Source organism: Panthera pardus, unplaced genomic scaffold (assembly GCF_024362965.1).
Source record: "Panthera pardus isolate Hobbes unplaced genomic scaffold, ASM2436296v1 HiC_scaffold_25, whole genome shotgun sequence".
NCBI classification, from domain to species: domain Eukaryota; kingdom Metazoa; phylum Chordata; class Mammalia; order Carnivora; family Felidae; genus Panthera; species Panthera pardus.
In genome coordinates this window covers 5,494,044-5,512,955 of record NW_026526821.1, presented here as the reverse complement: position 1 = coordinate 5,512,955, position 18,912 = coordinate 5,494,044, and the positions used below count along the sequence as shown (strand labels likewise).

Below are 18,912 nucleotides of genomic sequence, written 5' to 3'. Positions count from 1 at the left end.
ACTTTCCTTAAAGAAGGGAAAATAAACACAAAGAGAACAAACCAGGGCTTCGAGGCGGGTGCTGGTCGGCTCCCTCGACTCCAAGGGGGGCAGCGAGTGCCGGGGGGCGTTAAGGACGAGCCGGTGCCCAGCGTGGACTTTCTCCGTGGCAGATCTCACTGGAAAGGCTGAAAGAGGACACAAAGGAAGATCCCTCTCCGTGCATCTGGTTCTTTGCTGCTGGATCCAAAGACCCCTCATAACCTCACACCTGCCCGGACCCCCGCCCCGGGCGACACCGGCCACGCCTAGACGGCACTGCCTTCACCAGGGACAAGCAGACATGGGACTGTCCTCAGGGAGGCGCTGCTGCGGAGACTGGCCTGGGCCGTGCGGGAGGGCCACCTGCGTCCTGACCCGGGTGGGCACCTCCCCGAGCGCGTGACCTGGGGTGTGGAGGAAACTCCCAGGCCTCGGTTTCCTCATCAGCAGAACGGGGGCAAGAACAGCTTACACCACACATGGCTTCGTGAGGCTCAGGTGAGAGGTTTTAGGTAAAGTACCCACAGCAGCGACGGACCGAGTGAAACCTCTGTGATTTTGTTGCTGTCGGTGTTCCTGATTCTGTCATTATTAGCGGCTGAGTACGACGGCCACCCCAATCGCCTCCTCAGTATCCCCCTGAGCGGTCAGGCTTGGGCTTCCTCTTCTCCCTCCCCTTCCCCGGGGAGGTGGGCAGAACCTCACCCTTCACCTCCCACCCCCCCGGCATTCGGTCCCGATTTCCTGAAACTTTGTGCCACATCTGGGGCGCTCCTGCACCCCCCCCCCCCAGCCCAGTCTGCAGGTCCGTGAGTCACCCTACGGTCTCCCTGCTGGGAAGAGCGAACCAGCCCAGAAAAAAAAAAAAAAATGCAGACTCCCATGGGCGTCCCCAGCCGCCTTCTCCTGACATGAGCAGCGCCTCCCCACCCCCATCCTTGCCAGACAGTTGGGCAGACTGCCAGCTCTGCGATTCACACCCGGGAGGGCAGCAGACAGCCCCCGCCGGGCGCCCGGTGCGTGCACTGCTTTTCTCTCCCCTCTCCTCACTGGGTTGTTTTGCTCTGGGCTGCAAATTCATTTTTAGATCCCGGCCTCCGCCCTCCCCCATCTCCCGCTTCTATTCTTAGAAAGCAAACTGGGATGTGCTTGGGCCTCGCGGTGGAATCAGACAAGTTTGCCCACGTGCTCCGGCTGCCTGAGACACGGAATTAATTAAAAGGCGGCTCGGAGCCGCAGGTTCATCGGCCGGAAACGCAGCTGGCTGGGCCCGACTCTAGGGGGCTGGGGGGGGGGGTGGTGGTGGCTGCTCTGGTCACCTGGGTCCCCCGCCCCGCGCTCGGCAGGGCGCTGCTCCGGGGACGGGGCCGCCCTGCCTGGATGGGCTGGGCCGGCTGTGCGTGTTGGTTACACGTACGAACTGTCCCAGCATGTCGGGCTCCCGAGAGATTTGAATTAGGTAAATACATTTGAAAGGGTTTCAGGGGTGGATCGCCTTCAGGAAGCCGAGCAGCTGAACCGTACTTTGCGAGAAGAAGCTGACCTTCCTCAGAGGCAGCCCTGCGGCGAGGGAGGGAGGGGGGGGACAGGCACAGGCGGAGAGATGCAACGAGGGAAGGACGTGGGGGTGACGGGGGCAGGTGGGGGTGCGCGGAGAATGAGCACACAGAAGGACAGCCCGGCGGGAGGGTAAGGGTCTGTGCGGGTTCAAGATCCCGGCCGTGCCGCTTTCCGGCTGTGTGGCCTTGGACAAGTCACTTAACCTCTCTGTGCCTCCATTTCCTTGTCTGTAGAGCTGGAACGTTGACCTTAGTAGTAAGTTCAGGTGAATAACACGTGCCAGCAGCCCTTGGCACAAAGTAGTGATTATGGATTCGTCTGAATTTATTGTCACGAAGGAAGCAGATGCCCAGAGCAGGGAAAAGAGGGGAAAGTAAGGCCAGAGTCCGATGCAGGCAAATGGCTCCTTCAGTTCATCCCGGCCCGGCGGTTGTCAGTGGTGTTGACGGCGGAAGGAGAGGCGGGTGCGGCCGGGTGGGCAGAGAAGCAGGTGACACTAAGCAGAGAGGTCCCCTCTAGGGCCCTCCTCCGTGACGCAAGGGGAGACATCCTCTGAGAGAGCTCAGATGCCTCCTTCTCCAGGAAGCCTTCCCTGACTGCCAGCAACTTCAGCTGCCCGCTTCTAGCTTCGTGCCGCCCCAGGCTCCCCCTTCGCACACATCACGCCGTACGATGATGCCTCTTGTTTGATATGTTTTCTTACCCCCAAAACATTTCCATAAGCGTTTTGCAAAGATTCTCCTTATAAAAATTTAAAAAAAAATATTCAGAAGCCTGGTGGGGGGGCCGGGGGTTGCCGGTAAAAAAAACTTCCCCACAGTTCGGCGTGTGTCCTTCCGGGACCTGCAGGAGGGTGGCTGTGTGTTTATCATTCTGTTTTGTCTCTCAAGGGGATTGCGCGTTAAGCAAAACGGGAGCTTGGAAACAATGTCTTGGCATCTTTCCACAGCTGTGCTCATCTAATTATTCTCTCACGTTTAATTTTTATAGATGTTTTCCTTGAGCCTACGACACAGACACACGGGAGAGAAAAGGTGTGCACAGGGATGGAAAGTGCTCCTGAAGCGCCTTGTCCTCCCCACCGTGTCCCCAGCCCCTCTCCCGCTGCTCCCCCTCGCGCGTCCCGGTGGAGACTGTCTACACGCAGAGGCATGGGCTGGATCCCCAGCCTCTTTTCTTTGCACGTCCGGGGCGGCACAAGCTGCACCCGCTGCTCTGCCCTCTCCCGCCCTCCCTGAGGCCCGCACCTCGGACGACCCCGCCTCGTCACCGCACAGCGGCCTCCCGGCCCCTGCCCGTTGCGTGCTATTCTGTTGCGTAGACGGGCCACGGGCTATTTGGCGCCCTGGGGATGGATGTGGAGACGTCCACGCACATCCCTACGTTCTCTGCCCTCAGGTGGGAGCCCTGGGCTGCGGGGTGTGGGTGTGGGTGTGGGTCGGGGGCTGCTGCCCCGAGAGGAGAGGCGGGTGGGGGGGACAGGAGGAGGAGACGGGAGCGTTGTCAGGTGGGGATGGCCGGGTATCTGACAGAGGGCGGGCTCCGGGATGAAGAGGCGACCCCGGGAGACAGATGGCTGGGGCGGCCGCCTCCCTTCTGTAAGTACTTTTTAATTGAGGTCTGACAAACCCCGAGTAAACTTAATTAATTCTGTTTGTACAGCTTGATGAAGTTTTACGTGTGTGTCCAGCACGGAAGCTTCTCCCGGACCCCAGAGGACCCTCACGCCCATTCCCAGGCAGGGACCCCTCCCCAGGTAACCACAGTTCCGACCGAGTCCCCATCGGTCAGTTTCTGCCTGTTCTTGAACCGCATACGCACGGAGCCACACGCTCTCTGGGTCCTTTTCTGTGTCTCGCTTTTCTCCCGCGCGTTTTGGGGACTGATCCCTGCGTCTGCAAGGGGCCTTGCTCCCCCTGCCCCACCTCCCTCCCGCCCTCCCGCCCTCTCTCCATGGTTCTCAGCCACGGGGGATCCCTCCCCAGGGGTCGTGGGGCAACACCCAGAGGCATTTCGGATCGGCACAACTGGGATCCAGCGGGGGAGAGGCCGGGATGCTGCCAGCCCCCGGTGGTGCCCAAGACGCCCCCGGCACAGAAGGATCCGGCCCAGGCCCAGAAGCTCTGCGCCCGCCGCGGCGGTTCATGGCACGAGCAGACGGCAGTGTGTTGGCCCCTCCGGCCGTCGACGGGCACGTGGGCTGTGCCCAGCGGCTCCCCGTGGTGCCCCCGCGAGGACCCCGTGCGCGGCTCTCGGTGCATCCGCGTGCCATTCTCTCGGGCGCATTCCCGGGACGGGCCAGAGCCTGAGCCCTTCTGTTACGGGCGAGAGCCCCCCACGGTGTAAATCTCGGCTGGTTCCACGTCTCCCTTCAAGCTCTGCAGACCAGATCCTCCCTTTCCCGTAGCTTCCCTTGCCGCTAGGTTGTGGTTACGTAAACCTCGTGACGTCGCTCCGGGTAGAGCCCGATATCCGCCCCAGCTTACAGATGGCAAGACCGAGGCTCGGCGGGCGGGGTTAGGCTGTCTCCTCAGGGTCTCATGCCGGTGGCGGAAGGTGGGCCCGGGACCGTCTGGCTCGAAGCTTGTGCTCAGAGACGCGAGGACCGGAGGCCTCTTGCGAGCCTCTCCTTCGGGGCTCTCGGGGGCTGACCTGCACCTGTGTCCCCAACGCCAACACAGGTATTGGAGGACTCAGGGTGTTTCTGGTCTTAGGTCACCTCCACAGCCATGAACTTTGGTCTTGGCTGTGGTCAAGGTCAGTGGAATGGCTTTGGTCTCTCACCCTCCGTTATATGGGAAAAGGTTGAGGGTCATCGAGGGCCCCCTGGACTGTAGGTCTTTGAGTTCAGGCCCCGAGTCTGTCTTCTTCAGTGATGAATATCGTGGCGTCTTGGCACAGGAGGTTGCTTAATGAACCTTTGTTAAACGAAGGGAAGAGATCATTTAGCGGCATGCACGGAAGTACCAACCCTAAACACGACTTCACTCAAAAAAGAGACTTGGTATCTGACGTAATGGGAAGCCCAGAGGGAGGGCTTCAGGCATGTTGCGATCAAGGCTCTGCTTCCATTATGCTGCAAGGCTCTTGGCTTTGCCCTCCTCCACGTGTTGGCTTCGTTCTCAGGCTCCCTTCATACACAGGATGCTGCCAGGGGACCAGTTCCTGGCGAGGGAGATGCGGTGACTGGGACTGGCTTAGCCAGGCCAATGGCTGGGTCAGCTTTCCCCAAGAACAGAGGTGCCTGGGAATGGTCGATACCTGAACAAAATTAAGATTCAGTCGGGAAAGAGGAAAAGGGCAGGGGTAACTTGTAGGCAGCCAGTAACGTGCACCACACGACTCTTCAGGTTAAATGTCTCATGAACATGTAAGAACTCGGGGCGCCCGGCTGGCTCAGTCGGTTGAGCGTCCGACTTTGGCTCAGGCCACCGGCTCATGGTTCGTGAGTTCGAGCCCCGCATCAGGCTCTCCGCTTCACTGTGGAGCCTGCTTTGGATCCTCTGTCTCCTTCTCTCTCTGCCCCTCACCTGCTCGATCTCTCTCAAAAATAAATAAACATGAAAAAAAAAACAAAACAGGTAAGAACAAAACCAACATGCACTCGTTCAACCGGCTGAAGGCCTGTATTAGTTATCTAATGCTGTCCAACGACAAAGGTCCCCCAAGCTCAGTGGCTCGAAACCACAGACGTTTACCGTCTCACAGTTTGGGTGGGTGGGGGGGGTCCCCCGTGAGGCTGCAGTCGGGACGTGGCCCGGGGCTGCACCATCTGAAGGCTTGTCCGGGCTGGAAGGTCAAAGGGGCTCACACAACAGAGGGAAGCATGGGGCCTCAGTTCCGCGTCGTGAGGACCTCACCCCAGGACCGTTGGAGACATGGCGGCATCTGATCCGAGCCTGAGTGATCCAAGAGAAAGAACAAGGAGATGCCCCAGAGACTGTGGCCTTTCCCCATGCTGGGAGCAAGCCGCCAAGGCCAGCCTGGCCGGAGGAGAGCAGGGCGGCTCTGCGTGTCGGCGGGATGAGTCTGTGACGTTTGTTTAGCCGCCACGGACGGACGCTTCTCCTCGGATCCTTCCATGGAGGCGTCTGCGTGACCGACCTGCACCCGCCCGGTGCCCACACACCCACGTGAGGCCAGGACTGTCTCCGGCCCGAGGGGTTTTCTGCTGCAGATTCGGTTAGAGAGCAGATTCCAAGCCCCCTCCCATGGGGCTCCTCTTGGGGACTCTCTTGGGCAAGTGTGCCAAGAGGCCAGCTCTCCCGTACTCTGTAACTTTTCTTGCAGGAAAGTTCTGGGGAAATTCTGTAAGCAAGCACCACCCCAGGCCCGGTGGTTTGCACACTGACCCTCCCACCCTGCCCTGAGGGGGCATCGTCACGGTCACCGAAGGGACTGGGACACAGGTGAAAGGGCCACCCAGCGTCACTGGGCGGTGTGATGCCCAGCGCCTGTCCTCTCCCCGACATCGCTTCCTCCACGGGGAAGGTGTCTGTTTCGGGGGGAATGTTCTAGAAGATCTGAATCTGTGCGTTTAAAGTAGCATTGTTGTGTTCTGGACTTCGGGGGCCTCTCGGGGGGGGGGGCAGGTGGCCGCACGTGAACCACGCTTTTATGGAGCAGCGTGGGTGGCAGCTACCATCCGTGAAGGGCTTACGCTGTGCCAGGGGGGCGGCTGTCTCGCCTGTGCCGTCTCATCCAGTGCCCGCACCGGGGGTTTGCTGAGGCGGGGCTTGCGAGAACCGCCTGCCAGACAGGAAGCATCTGAGTCTCCGAGACACGCCGGTTACCCGCAGACGCTGAGTGGTCGCCTCCCATCCTGGCCCCCTGTGAGCTCCCACCTGCTGCCCCGGAAACAGCCTGGTGACCGCGGAGACCCCAGCACGCCCTCCCTCATCCTGAGGCCGCGGCCCCGTGCCCGCTGATGGCACCTGCCGACGCAGACTCGGGCCGGCGGGGAGAGTGGCCGCTCTCAGCACGAGGACGCGGGCGCAGTCAGCTCTCGGGAATGAGAAAGAGGCCGCCTTCCCAAACCACATGTGTGTCAATAGTGTGACTGACAGGCCAGCGGGGGAGCTTATACATCTTTCCTTCTGGGTTTGCATTTATCGCCCGTGATCCTTTTCGTCTGGCCGGAAGGCAGGGGTTCCAAGCTGACACGCAGAGGCAGGCTCGCTGTGGCTGGACCGATCTTCCGGAACGCCCTCTGCTCTCTGGATGGGGCCGGAGGGAGCATGGCCGAGTGCGTGCAGAAGCCGGGCTGTCCTGTGCCTTCATCCGCCCTCCGTAGAGGCCGGTGACCGCCGCCCCCAGCCCCCAGGCCTGCCGCCTTTCCTGAGCGCTGGGCGAACACCGCCCCATGGAACCTTCTGATAATGAAAATGCTCTTTCTTCTCTGACCGCAGCTACCACCACGAAAGGCTACGGAGTGCCCGCAACAGGGCTACTGGGGGTCTGAGTTTTCCGTTTTACCTAACATTGAGTAATCTACATGTAAATGTGCACGGCTGCAGGGGGCAAGGGGCTACCGCGTTGGAGAGTGATGTTCTAGACTTTCAGTTTCACCTTGCTTGCCGTGGGCCAGGGGCGAAGGTACACGTGGTGGGATTTGTTAGGAAAGCGCTCCCGGGAGCAACTCGGTGGAGAGTGGGGGCAGCGGGCAGGGCAGAGGAGCCCAGCGGGTAGTGAAGGGTCGGTCGCAGGGGAGGGCCAGCCCCGCCTGATCCGCGGGAGGCTGGAGTGTAAGTGGTGCTTCTGAGCTTGTCCCGGGGCCTGGACAGTGACCCACACACACGAGAGCCAGGGTGGGCCGCTTCATGCCCCGAACCAAAGGCCACCTGGGGTGGAGGTCAGAGCACAGGCTTCACAAGAAAGAAGCTAGGGGTGTCCTGGGCTTTCCTGGTTAGAATGAAGGCCCACGGACCTTCTGCAGAAGAACTGCAGGTTAGGCCCCTGGCAGGTGGACATGGGTGACCCCAAAGTGCCACCAGGCAGAATCGGGCTGAATCTGTGCCTCCAAGGGGTGACCCCAAAGTGCCACCAGGCAGAATTGGGCTGAATCTGTGCCTCCAAGGGGTGACCCCAAAGTGCCACCAGGCAGAATCGGGCTGAATCTGTGCCTCCAAGGGGTGACCCCAAAGTGCCACCAGGCAGAATCGGGCTGAATCTGTGCCTCCAAGGGGTGACCCCAAAGTGCCACCAGACAGAATCGGGCTGAATCTGTGCCTCCAAGGGGGCAGTGGGGCTGGGGTGCCAGGCTAGTGAGGGCTGTTTGCTCTTCTCTCTGTGTCCCTACCCGGGGGGGGGGGGGGGGGCAGAGCCAGGTGGGAAGGTGTGGGAGGAGATACAGTCACAGGCAGGAAAGAGCCAGGTGGGGAAGACCCGCTTCGACTGTGCACACGCCCCTTCTGCAGCAAAGCTGGCACAAGGGAAGGGGTGAGGCCTCACGGGAAACCAAAGCCAAACTTCTGACTATTACGTGGGTCGAGGCATTTGAATCATAGGCGGGAGGACCTTGTATCTGGTCACGTAAGATGGCCAGAAAGCCGCGGGGTCCGTCCCAAGTTTTCACCCAGGGTGAAAAGTGGCCCCACTGAATAAATTTCAGCAGACCATCGGTGACAAAAAGAACACAGTCTGTGAGTCCATCTTGAGCCGTGCTTGTTCACTGTGAAGGTCGCACAAGGACAGAAGCCATTTTAGGTACTGAGGGACTATGACAAAAGTTTTTAAAAAGGGTTTATGTGATCGCGGGATGGAAAGGATACCTCAGTCAGGGCGGCCAGGGAGAGCCCCTCTGAGGCGGTGACATTTGAGTTAAGGCCTCAGTGAGGAGAGGAACTGCTTGTGGGAAGATCGAGGGTGCGGGGGGTGCGGAAAGCGATCTAAGCAGAAGACAAAGTCTGTGCAAAGGTCCTGAGACAGGAGCAAGCTTGTGGTTGGAGAGAGTGAATTAGTGGAGGATGGGGAAGTGGGGGTGCGGAGAGGGGTCGGACAGGGTCGGAGGACAGGATCTCGTCCGGCGTGATGAACAGCCATTAAAGTGTTTTTAGTGGAGGTTGGTGGGGGCGGCAGGGATCGGTTCATGCTTCTTCAAGGTCAGCTGGCTGCTAGGTGGAGGACGCCCGGCTGGAGGTCAGGGATTCCGGTTTGTCTGAGGCAGGAGAGAGGCGAGGGCGGCCTGGCCTGTGGTGGCTGCGGTGGAGGTGGTGAGAAGTGATCAGGTTTAGACCATAATTTGGGGACGCAGCCAGTAGGACTTGCTGATGGCTCACAGGTGCCACATGAGAGGGTTAAGGTCTGAGCCACGCAGCTAGGGGGACGCGGGGGCCGTTTCCGAGATGGGGGGACTGGGAGGCAGCGGGTTATTGTAAGGAGGGGGGCAGTAATTCTCTTTTGGCCAAATTGTGTGCTCAGGCAGTCGCTCACTAGCTCCACACGGCAGACTGGGCAGGGCAGCTGAGAATTAAGGTCCTGGTCCAACAATTTGGGCTTAGTTGTGTCACCTGAGGCAAGTCCCTTAATCTTCTCGAGAACAAGTTTTCTCAACTAAAAAAAGAGGGATAAAAATAATAGTACCTGCCTCCCTCGCAGGTTTGTTATGGTAAAGAGTTCGGTGTCATGGGTCCTGGCACATAATAGGTGCACAAGAAATGAAATCAGTTATCGCGAAACATTTAGCTCTGATAATACTTTCCATCTGAGAGCCTATTTTTTTCTCTCTCCTTTCTTTTAAAGTTTATTTATTTATTTTGAGAGAAAGAGAGAGCGTGAGTGGGGGAGTGGCAGAGAGAGATTGAGAGAGAGAGAGAGAGACAGAGAATCCCAAGCAGGCTCCACATTGTCAGCACAGAACCTGAACCTGATGCAGGGCTTGGTCTTACCAACCACGAGATCATGACCTGAGCCAAAATCAAGAGTCGGATGCTTAACCAACTGAGCCACCCAGGTGCCCCTCAGAGCCCATTTTATCTGATATTAACATGGTCACATTCTTAGGCTCACTGTTTGCGTGTTACATGTTTCTGGTATCCATTAACTATCAGTCATCAATGGCTTATTGTGTCTCTTGAGGACAGCATATAGTTTTATCTTTCTCCCCCCCAATCCATTCTGATGGTCTCTGTCCTTTAATTTGAGTGCTTATCACATTAATATTTAGCGTAAGTACTGATAGAGTTAGATTTGGGTTCACACATTTTGTCATTTTTCTATTCTGTTTGCCTCCTCTGGTTTGGTTTTTTGTTATTGTCTCTTTGCCGCTTCCTTCTTATTCTTCAGTGGTTGGATTATTTGAAGGCTTTTTTTTTTTTAAGTTTTACTTATTTAAGTAATCTCTCCATCCCATGCAGGGCTTAAATTCATGACCCTGAGATCAAGAGTCACAAGCTCCCCTGACTGAGCTAGTCAGGCATCCCTGGATTATCTGAAGTTTTGTTTAGAATTCCGTTTTCATTTTCCTGTTGATTTTTATTTTATTTTTTTCTGTTGATTTTTAAAGCTATACTTCTTTGCATTATTTTTTGAAAAAATTGTATATGTTTATTTATTTTTGAGAGAGAAACAGAGTGTGAACGGGGGAGGGGCAGAGAGAGAGAGGGAGACAGAATCTTAGGCTCCAGGCTCTGAGCTGTCAGCACAGAGCCCAATGTGGGGCTCGAACTCATGGAACCATGAGATCATGACCTGAGCCAAAGTTGGATGCTTAACCGACCGAGCCACTCAGGCACCCCTGCATTATTTTTCAATGGTTTTTGTACAGATTGGAATATGTGTCCTTAACTTTTCACACTCTAGTCACAGTCAATATTGTACAACTTTGTGTAAAGTGTAGATAGCTTACAATTGTGTAAGTTCATATTTGTATGTCCTTTATGTTATAGTTTATATTCCATATATGCACCTGTTATGTTATTTTTCATGTATACACATCTTAAACCCCACAAGACGATGTTATATTTCTTCCTTTAAGTGGTTCTACGGTTTTTAAGAGGAAAAAAGAAGATAATTCCCGCAGGTACCGATATATGTAACATTGCTGCCTTCTGAGGATCTGAGTTTCCATTGGCATCATTCCCTTCAGGATGAAGAACTCCCTTCAGCATTTCATGTAGTGAAGACCAGACGTTAGCAAATGCCCTTTGTTTTCTTTTATCTGAGAACATCTTTGCCCTCCTCCTCGAAGGAATTTTCACTGGGTATATAACTCTTGGTTGACAGGGTTTTCCTTTAAACTTTCACCGCTGGAAAGATGTTGTTCCACACCTTCTGGCCTCCGTGATTTCTAATATGAAGTCAGCCTTTAACTGGGTCATCGTCCCCGTGCGCGCAATGTGCTAAGCGTTCATGTGGCTTTTAGGCAGCAGTGTGTACGCTGGCTTTCAAGAGTTCCACTGCATGTGCTTTGCTCTGGGATTCTTTGATTTTGCTTGGTGTTCATTGAGCATCCTGTATCAGTACATTTCTGGTTTTCTTTTTTTTTTAATTTTTAAAAAATGTTTATTCATTTTTTAGAGAGAGAGAGAGAGAGAGAGAGAGAGAGAGAGACGGAGAGAGAGAATCCAAAGCAGGCTCCAGGCTCTGAGTTGTCAGCACAGAGCCCTGCCTGGGGCTCGAACTCACAAACCACAAGATCCTGACCTGAGCTGAATGAGGTTGGACGCTTAACTGACTGAGTCACCCAGGTGACCTAGTACATTTCTATTTTTCACCAAATTTGGAAACATTTTGACCCTTGTTGCCCCCAATATTATTTATGCCCCATTCTCTTTCTCCTCTCCTTCTAGGATTCCATTTGCACGTATGCAGGACTCTTTAACATCATTTAAGTGGGTTCCTGAGGCTCTATTCATTTATCCTTAAATCCCTGTTGTCTCCACATTGGATAATTTCTATCGCTCTATCTTAAGTTCATTGACTCTTTCCTCAGACTTCTCCATTTGACTGTTAAAAGTCTAGCCCATGAATTTTTCAGTTCAGATATCATAATTTTCAGTTCTGGAATTCCCATTTGCCCCTTTTTTTATATTGTTCCTGATTCTCAGCAGAGACTTTCTATCTTTTCATTAATCGCGAGCACTTACAACTTGACGAGAGCCATTTTTACAGCTGCTGTCAGAGCCTTGTGTCCTGGTTCCAATTGCTGGTTCATCTTGGGATGCATCTTGGTTGACTTCATTTCCTCTCGAGAATTTCTTCCATTTCTTACTTTTTTTATATGTTGGGTAATTTGGGGGTTATATTCCGGCGTGATGGATAGAATAATGTCCCTTCATCCTCCTTCTCAGAACCTGTGTGTATGTTACCTTGTGTCACGAGTAGCCTTTGCAGATGTGACCCAGGGTTTTGAGATGGGGAGGTTATCCTGGATTATCCTAGTGTCCCACAGTGTAATGACAAGGGTCTTTACAATAGGGAGATGTGGCAATGGAGGCAGAAGTCCGAGTGATGCCCGGAGGGGCCGTGAACCTCTAGAATCCACAAAAGGGGGCCTCCAGAAGGAGCCAGCTCTACTCCCCCACCTTTTTGCCTTCTGACTTGTGGAATTATGGGATAGTGCCTGTGGTTTTTAAGCAAGTAAGTTTGTGGAAGTTTGTTACATCAGCAATAGCAAACGAATACACCCTGATGTAACGAACGCTGAATCGTGAAGATTCTGGGATTTTGTTATTTTTCTCTGATGAGTGCTGTTTCTTGTGTTCGAGAGGGCAGTGATGGGACTGAATTTGAACTTCGGCTCTTGTTTCTAGGAAGGCAGCTGCTGTATCAGTTCACGTCTTTGTCTCACCTGGGCTGCCGTGAGTCTGTTCCGGGTGTGGTCAGGGGTCCACCAGAGATGTGGATGGACAGAATTTGGGGATCTCCTCTCTGAATCTTTCCCGTCCGGGACCCCCTGCTGTCTCCAGCAGCCACGGTTCACCAGCCTCTGTCTTCTGCTTCCCTGGGCCAGAAAGACCGAGTCCCCCTGGCGTCCCTCTCGTCTCGTGTCCTGCACTCTGCCAACCGCACTGAGCCTCAGGCCGGAAGCTGCGAAGACAAGAACTTGCTCTGCCCAGCCCCCTCCTCCCCTGAAGATCCGCTTCTGTTCACTGTCCAGAACCTCCAGGTGTTTGCTTTCGGCATCACGCTCAGGTTTTATCATCGTGCTCGGGAAGGGAATCATTCGGTCGTTACCAGACGTGGAAGGCCTCTGCTTGCCTCCCAGGGCCCTTCGAGTGTCCTTTTATCTCCTAGCTGGTTCTTGGCGGGAGAAGGGGAAGAGAGGAGAACTTTTTCAGCACTGGGTTCCAGCTGGTTCTCTTCCTCACTAGCTACGTGTCCTTGGGCAGGTGGCCCCCCTCAGCTTAGTTTTCCCATCTTCGGAGCCTGGTGCCGTGGGACTACTGCATGAAAGGGGAAAGGCGTGCATTTCCACAGTGCTCGGTCCGAGCTTGGTCCCATCACTGTCTTCCCAAGCATCTCTGGTGCCCCTGGAAGAAGAAGTCCAAGCTGGTGCTGGCCAGCGTTTCAGCCCCATTAATTCCTCCAAGCAGTTGGCTCTGGGAAAGGCCTCTTCTTATTTCCTGCCAGGAAAATGAAACTCTAAAAACCGATGCAGGGCTGTGTTATTCAGAATCCTAGCACTTGACGTCCCCAAACCAGTTCTGCTCAGTAGGCTCCGCTTCGAAGCCACTGCCAGGGAAAACACGACGCAGGGAGAAGCTGTGCAGCCCATGCAAGGCGCTGCAGAATCGGGCCCTGGCCCCGGGCGGGCTCCCACGGCGCTGCTGTCCTGCTTCTGAGACTGCCTGGTTTGTTTCCCAGACACTTGTTTACTGAGCGTCCACTGTGCCCGTCGCTGCGCTGGGTGCCGGGGCCACAGCAGCAAACAAGGCACACAGGTCCTGCCTTCACAGAGGGGGCGTCTGGCCGGAGGCCTGGATGTGAGCCTCGCCATCGCACCCGGGGGTAAAGCCGCAGATGTCCTAGGGGGTGGAGGGGGGGCATGGTGTTGTGTGTGCATAAGGCAGGGACTTGATTTGCTCAAGGAGGCTGGTGGGAGTTCCCGGGGAAGTGACATTTCAGCTGAGGTCTGGAGGATAAGTGGAATTTAACAAGGGTGAGGCCCAGGCCCTGTGGTGGGTGGGGCATGGTAAGTTCCAGAACAGACATGGGGTGGGGTGGCAGAACACCGTGGGGAGATGGGCAAGGAAGGTGACGCTACAGAGGTGTGCCATCGAGTTGCCCGAGTTAGCAAATAAAAATACAGGATGCGCGGTTCAATTCGAATTTTAGGTGAGCGCCGAATAAATTTTGTGGCATAAGTATATCCCAAATGCTGTATCGGATAGACTTATACTAAAAAAAAAATTTTTTTTTTTTGATTTGTTGTTTATCTGAGATTCCAGTCGAACTGGGTATCTTGAATTTTCTCTGGAAAAATTTACGTGCAAGGCCTTGCAGATCAGGCAGGGAACTCGTTCCCAAACCATGAACAAAGGGAGGATGTAAGCCAGGAGCGGCACGAGTTAGCCAGCGTCTTGAGCCAGTCAGCTGGCAGCTGAGGGAGAACGGACGGGGAGTGGGCGAGGGGCAGGGGGTGGGCAGGAGGGGGCCGCACCCGCGCCCAGGTGAGACCCTCCCTGGCGGCCGAGCCTCACGGAGGAGCAGCCAGGTGCCACGTTCTAGGAGTGTCTGTAGGCCAATTCTGCCCCAGGGACAAGAAAATACTGCCCTGTATTCGCTTTTCCCCACCAGCTGTTTGGAAGGCAAGCCGCGCTGCGTGAGGTGGTTATTACTCACCGCGTGTCGGGACGTAGCGATGACAAAGCAGCGGGGCCAGGACCCTTGCTTTATGTCCCCAAGAGCCATCACCCTGCACAGCGCGTCTCCCCACCCCCAAAAGGGCTCTGCTCGGCCCAGACAAACATCTTACGCTCTATTTGTTTTTGTGATTCAAAAATGAGTCACCCACTCCCGGCAAGAGTGTGCTGAGGGCTGCTGCCCAGGCGGTGGCTCTCCCTGACGCCGCGGGTTCAGAGTCCGCCTGCTGCCGGCGCGTCAGTTCATTCGAGCGCGAGAGACCCAAAAGCCTCCGGGCCAGACAGTCCTGTGTGTGAATCCTGACTCGTGGCATCTAATTACTTCATCTGAGACTCAGTTTCCTCGTTTATAAAGCGGGGTTGAGGAGAGGCCTCCTTCGGGAGGCCGTTGGAGGATTAAGTGGGAGAGGCTGGGGATATAGCAGGTGCTCTGGGAATGTCACTTGACCCTTTCCAGCTCTGCTGGCCAGACTGCACCTCACCTCTGGGCCTGGGGTGGCACGCAGAGAGGGGGTTGGGTTCATTAGAAGAAACCACAGCCCAGAGGGAGGGCGGCGCTGGGACGAGAGGGGCACTCTCATGGTCCATGGCCCGCGTGCTGACATTGGGATTCCCCTCCCCGAACCCGACCCTTATCCTCTGTCCTCTGGGACTCGAATCACCTGCTCACCTAGATCACAGGTCCCAGGCTCCCCAGCCTGCGGGCGGATGTTATTCTCCTGCTTCTCTCCCTTCCCCTCCAGGGGCAGTCCGGAGTGGACACACGTTTGCAAATACCTTCCAGAAGGAGGCCCAGTTCACCCTGACAGGCCCAGCATGGGCACCTGGGGGCAAGGCAGGTGGCAGCAGTTATGACCCCCACGACCTGACCTACTCTGTGTCACATACCCACCTAAGTTCCCGCAGGTACCGGGGCCATCTCTCCTGGGTTCCTTCCTTCAGCCAGTGGTCTGATCTCACACATGGTTTTGTTACTGGGGTTTGCACTTGACCTTCTTTCTGGTCTACGGCTGGACCAGGCTGAGGCAGGACTGTAAGGAGGCCCTCCAGTCCTGGTGGGAGGCAGGCCGCCTCTCGCTCCACTTTCGCGAGGAGACAATCCTCACCGATCTCTCTCCTTCCACACAAAAGGGCTGCACTTCTTACATTTTTTTTAATGCTTATTTATTTTTGAGAAAGGCAGAGACAGACTGTGAGCGGGGGAGGGGCAGAGAGAGAGAGGGAGACGCGGAATCGGAAGCACGTTCCAGGCTCCGAGCTGTCAGCACAGGGCCCGACGCGGGGCTCGAACTCACGAACCGCGAGATCATGACCTGAGCCGGAGTCGGACGCTCAACTGACTGAGCCCCCCAGGCTCCCCAGGGGTGCCCTTCTTAAGTGTGAGGAGAGTTGCATTGAATTTATGGATTATCTGGGGAGAATCAAATTCCCTACCATACAAGGATGTCCTGTCTCAGAGCGTGACAGGTCTCTGTTCGTCCAGATCATTCTTTATTCAAATTCGAAAGTTTCCTGCCTACGGCTCTTGCATGTTCCTGGAGAAATGAATTCCTAGGTACTTTCCGGTTTTGATCGCCCTTGTGAAAGATATACCTTGTTTCGCTTTCTGGTTTCCAGCTGTTGAGGGGTGGGGTAGAGGGGTGCTTTTGAGTTTTCCCCGCTTCTCTGCAGAGTTTTGTTGTGAGTTCCAGAGAACTGGGGGACTGCCCTATGTCAGGTGCCATGTGGCCTGTGTCCCCACCCTGAACCAAAGCGGTGGGCACGTGAGCATGCTTGAGGGAGCTGTCTACACCAGCAAGAACACCTCCAGGGAAAGAAGGGAATGCACGCTATCGAGAGCCCTCCAACGGGCAGGGCTCAGCGCAAAACCCCACAGAGCCGAGCGTTCAGAGAAACGGGAGGTGGGATGTCTGCTCAGCGGGAAAGGGCTGGAGGCAGCTTGGACGGACCCTCACGGGGGTTCAACTTGCCCAGTGATTATGCCCGTCCCCAGGTCACAACCCCCCCGCCCCCCCCCGGCTCCAACACGGGCTTTCTTTTCGCGCCTGGGTCTTTCTTTCACCCCGAGCGCGCTTTGTGCGCCGTCAGGCAGAGACACGGTGTCTTCCCTCTTTACAAGGGAGCCAGTGGTGCCAAACCTCATCGGTGGCACTCGGGGCTCCGGTTTAGGTTTCTCCAGTCACCCCAGGCCGAGGGTTCGCGGCTGGGAGTTTCCGCCTGTGCACGTGCCGTTTCCCCGCACGGACCGTCAGCTCCAAGCTAGGAATGGTTGCCTCTCGCCCCCCCGTGGCCGAAAAGTCCACGGGGCAGGTGGCCAGGGCACAGACTGATGCTTGGCGAGTGTCTGGTGAGCAGGAGAGTTAAATGAGCCGGCGAGGGACCGCGACTGGAGGGCCGGTCGCAGCGCCAGCGCGTGGTGACGGGTAAATTGCTGCGTTTTGCTCGCCCGTCTGAGCGCCCGCGTCCCGCACGTGCCACGTGCGGGGATCGGTGTCTCTCCTCTTCCCTGGGCTGCGGGCGGAGCTGGGTGACACGGCGGGGGTGGGGATTTGGACCGCACGGGTGACGCTCATACTCGGGACAGTGTCCTGGGCCGCAGGGACTTTCTCGGAGCCGCACACTGGCTCGCACCGCGGGGCACGCGCAGGGCTCGCCTGCGGATCTGGATCCGTTGGAGGGAAATGCGACACCGCCACACCGGGGCCTCCCCCCCCCCCCCCCCCCCCCCCCCCGCCGCGGCTGATGTGGGCTCGAAGACAGTGGCAAAGCCCTGGAGATCAGCCTCGTGAAATGCAAAACCGAAGTCAAGGTTTTACTTGATCTGTTGTGGCAAAGGCACAAATCTCAACATTTTCGCGGAGGTGAGGGGCCGGAGCCTGTAAACGATTAGCGCCTTGGCGGAACTCGGCTGATGAGCACGCTTCGGTCCTGAGTGCCCACGAGCAGGCCTCCACACTGGGGCCCACTCCAGACCACTCCCCCGCTCTGTGGTTGCCCGTAGGAGGGGAAGGCCGTCTCCGGGCTTCTGGCCCGACAGAAGTGAGGATAAGTGACCAGTGTGATGGCCTCAGCTTGCCCAGGGGTGCCTCCTTCCTCTCCCCTGCCCTCCTCTCCCCTCTCCTCCCCTCCCCTCCTCCCCTCTCCCCTCCTCCCCTCTCCTCTCCTCCCTTCTCCTCTCATCCCCTCCTCTCCTTTCCTTTCCCCTCTGTTCTCCTCCCCTCCCCTCTCCCCTCCCCTCTATTCTCCTCCCCTCTCCTCTCTTCCCCTTCCTTCTCCTTCCCTCCCCTCCTCTCCTATCCTCCTCACTCCTGCATGGACAGCCCAGTTGAAGGCCTCCAACAAGCTGTCTGGGGCTCAGCTGGCAAAAAAAAAAAAAAAAAAAAAAAAAAAAAAAAAAAAAAGCCTCCTGGGGAAGCAACCATTTACTTAGCAAAAAAGGCTCAGAAGAAATACTGACATTAAATCACAGCACGAAAGCAATGAGGGGCTAAGTGTGTCCTGGCAAGAGAGGGGCTGCAGTGCAGCTGGGAGGGGGGGCTGGGGGGGGGGGGGCTAGTGTGCTGCTGCTCAGGGCCCAGCAGCACAGGCAGCAGAGAACATGGGAGACAACTGCTGTGTGACTGTCCCTGCACTAGACAGTGCTCATTTCCTTCACAGGGGACCAAATCAGCAGACTTATAGTTAGTCTCCACTCATCTGTTCATCCACATATCCACCCACCTACCCATCCCTCCAAACATTTGTCCATCCTTATATCCATCCATCCGCCTGTCCATCCAGCCAGCCAGCCAGCCAGCCAGCCAACCAGCCAGCCATGTATCCATCCATCCATCCATCCATCCATCCTTCCATCCATCCATCAGTCCATCCATCCATCCATCCATCCACCCATCCATCCACTATACATCCATCCATCCATCCATCTATCCATCCACCCATCCATCTATACATCCTTCCACCTATCCATCCATCCATCCATCCATCCATCTATCCATCCATCCACTTATCCATCCACCCATCCACCCACCTGCCCATCCATCCATCCCTGTATCCATCCATCCATCCATCCATCCATCCATCCATCCATCCATCTATCCATCCATCCACCCATCCATCCACCCACCCACCTATCTATCCATCCATCCATCCATCCAGCCAGCCATCCTTGTATTCATCCAACCATCCATCCATCCATCCATCCATCCATCCATCCATCCATCCTTTCATCCATCCATCCATATATCTACCCAGCCAGCCATGTATCCATGTACCTACCCATCCATCCACTGTACATCCATCCATTCATCCATCCATCCATCCATCCATCCATCCACCCATCTATCCATCTGTCCATCCATCCATCCATCCATCCATCCATCCATCCATCCTTCCATCCATCCACTTATCCATCCACCCATCCACCCACCTGCCCATCCATCCATCCCTGCATCCATCCATCCATCCATCCATCCATCCATCCACCCATCCATCCACCCACCCACCTATCTATCCATCCATCCATCCATCC

The 18,912-nt window shown here is 55.9% G+C and overlaps 1 protein-coding gene across 2 annotated transcripts; it reads left to right on the top strand.

The window, feature by feature from the left end:
* Positions 1 to 1,332: 1,332 nt before the first annotated feature.
* LOC109253375 (uncharacterized) lies at positions 1,333 to 15,595 on the top strand. 2 transcript variants are annotated; one of them, XR_008417680.1, is made up of 3 exons: positions 1,333 to 1,480; positions 3,244 to 3,346; positions 12,537 to 15,595. XR_008417680.1 is itself a non-coding variant. In XM_053890109.1 (3 exons), exons 1-3 carry the CDS (start codon positions 2,572 to 2,574, stop codon positions 12,971 to 12,973), a joined length of 948 nt encoding a protein of 315 aa, XP_053746084.1. In that variant the 5' UTR covers positions 2,478 to 2,571; the 3' UTR covers positions 12,974 to 15,595. The 2 variants fall into 2 exon arrangements, 1 of the variants encoding a protein (XP_053746084.1); XM_053890109.1 differs by lacking the exon at positions 1,333 to 1,480 and adding an exon at positions 2,478 to 2,979.
* Positions 15,596 to 18,912: the final 3,317 nt, after the last annotated feature.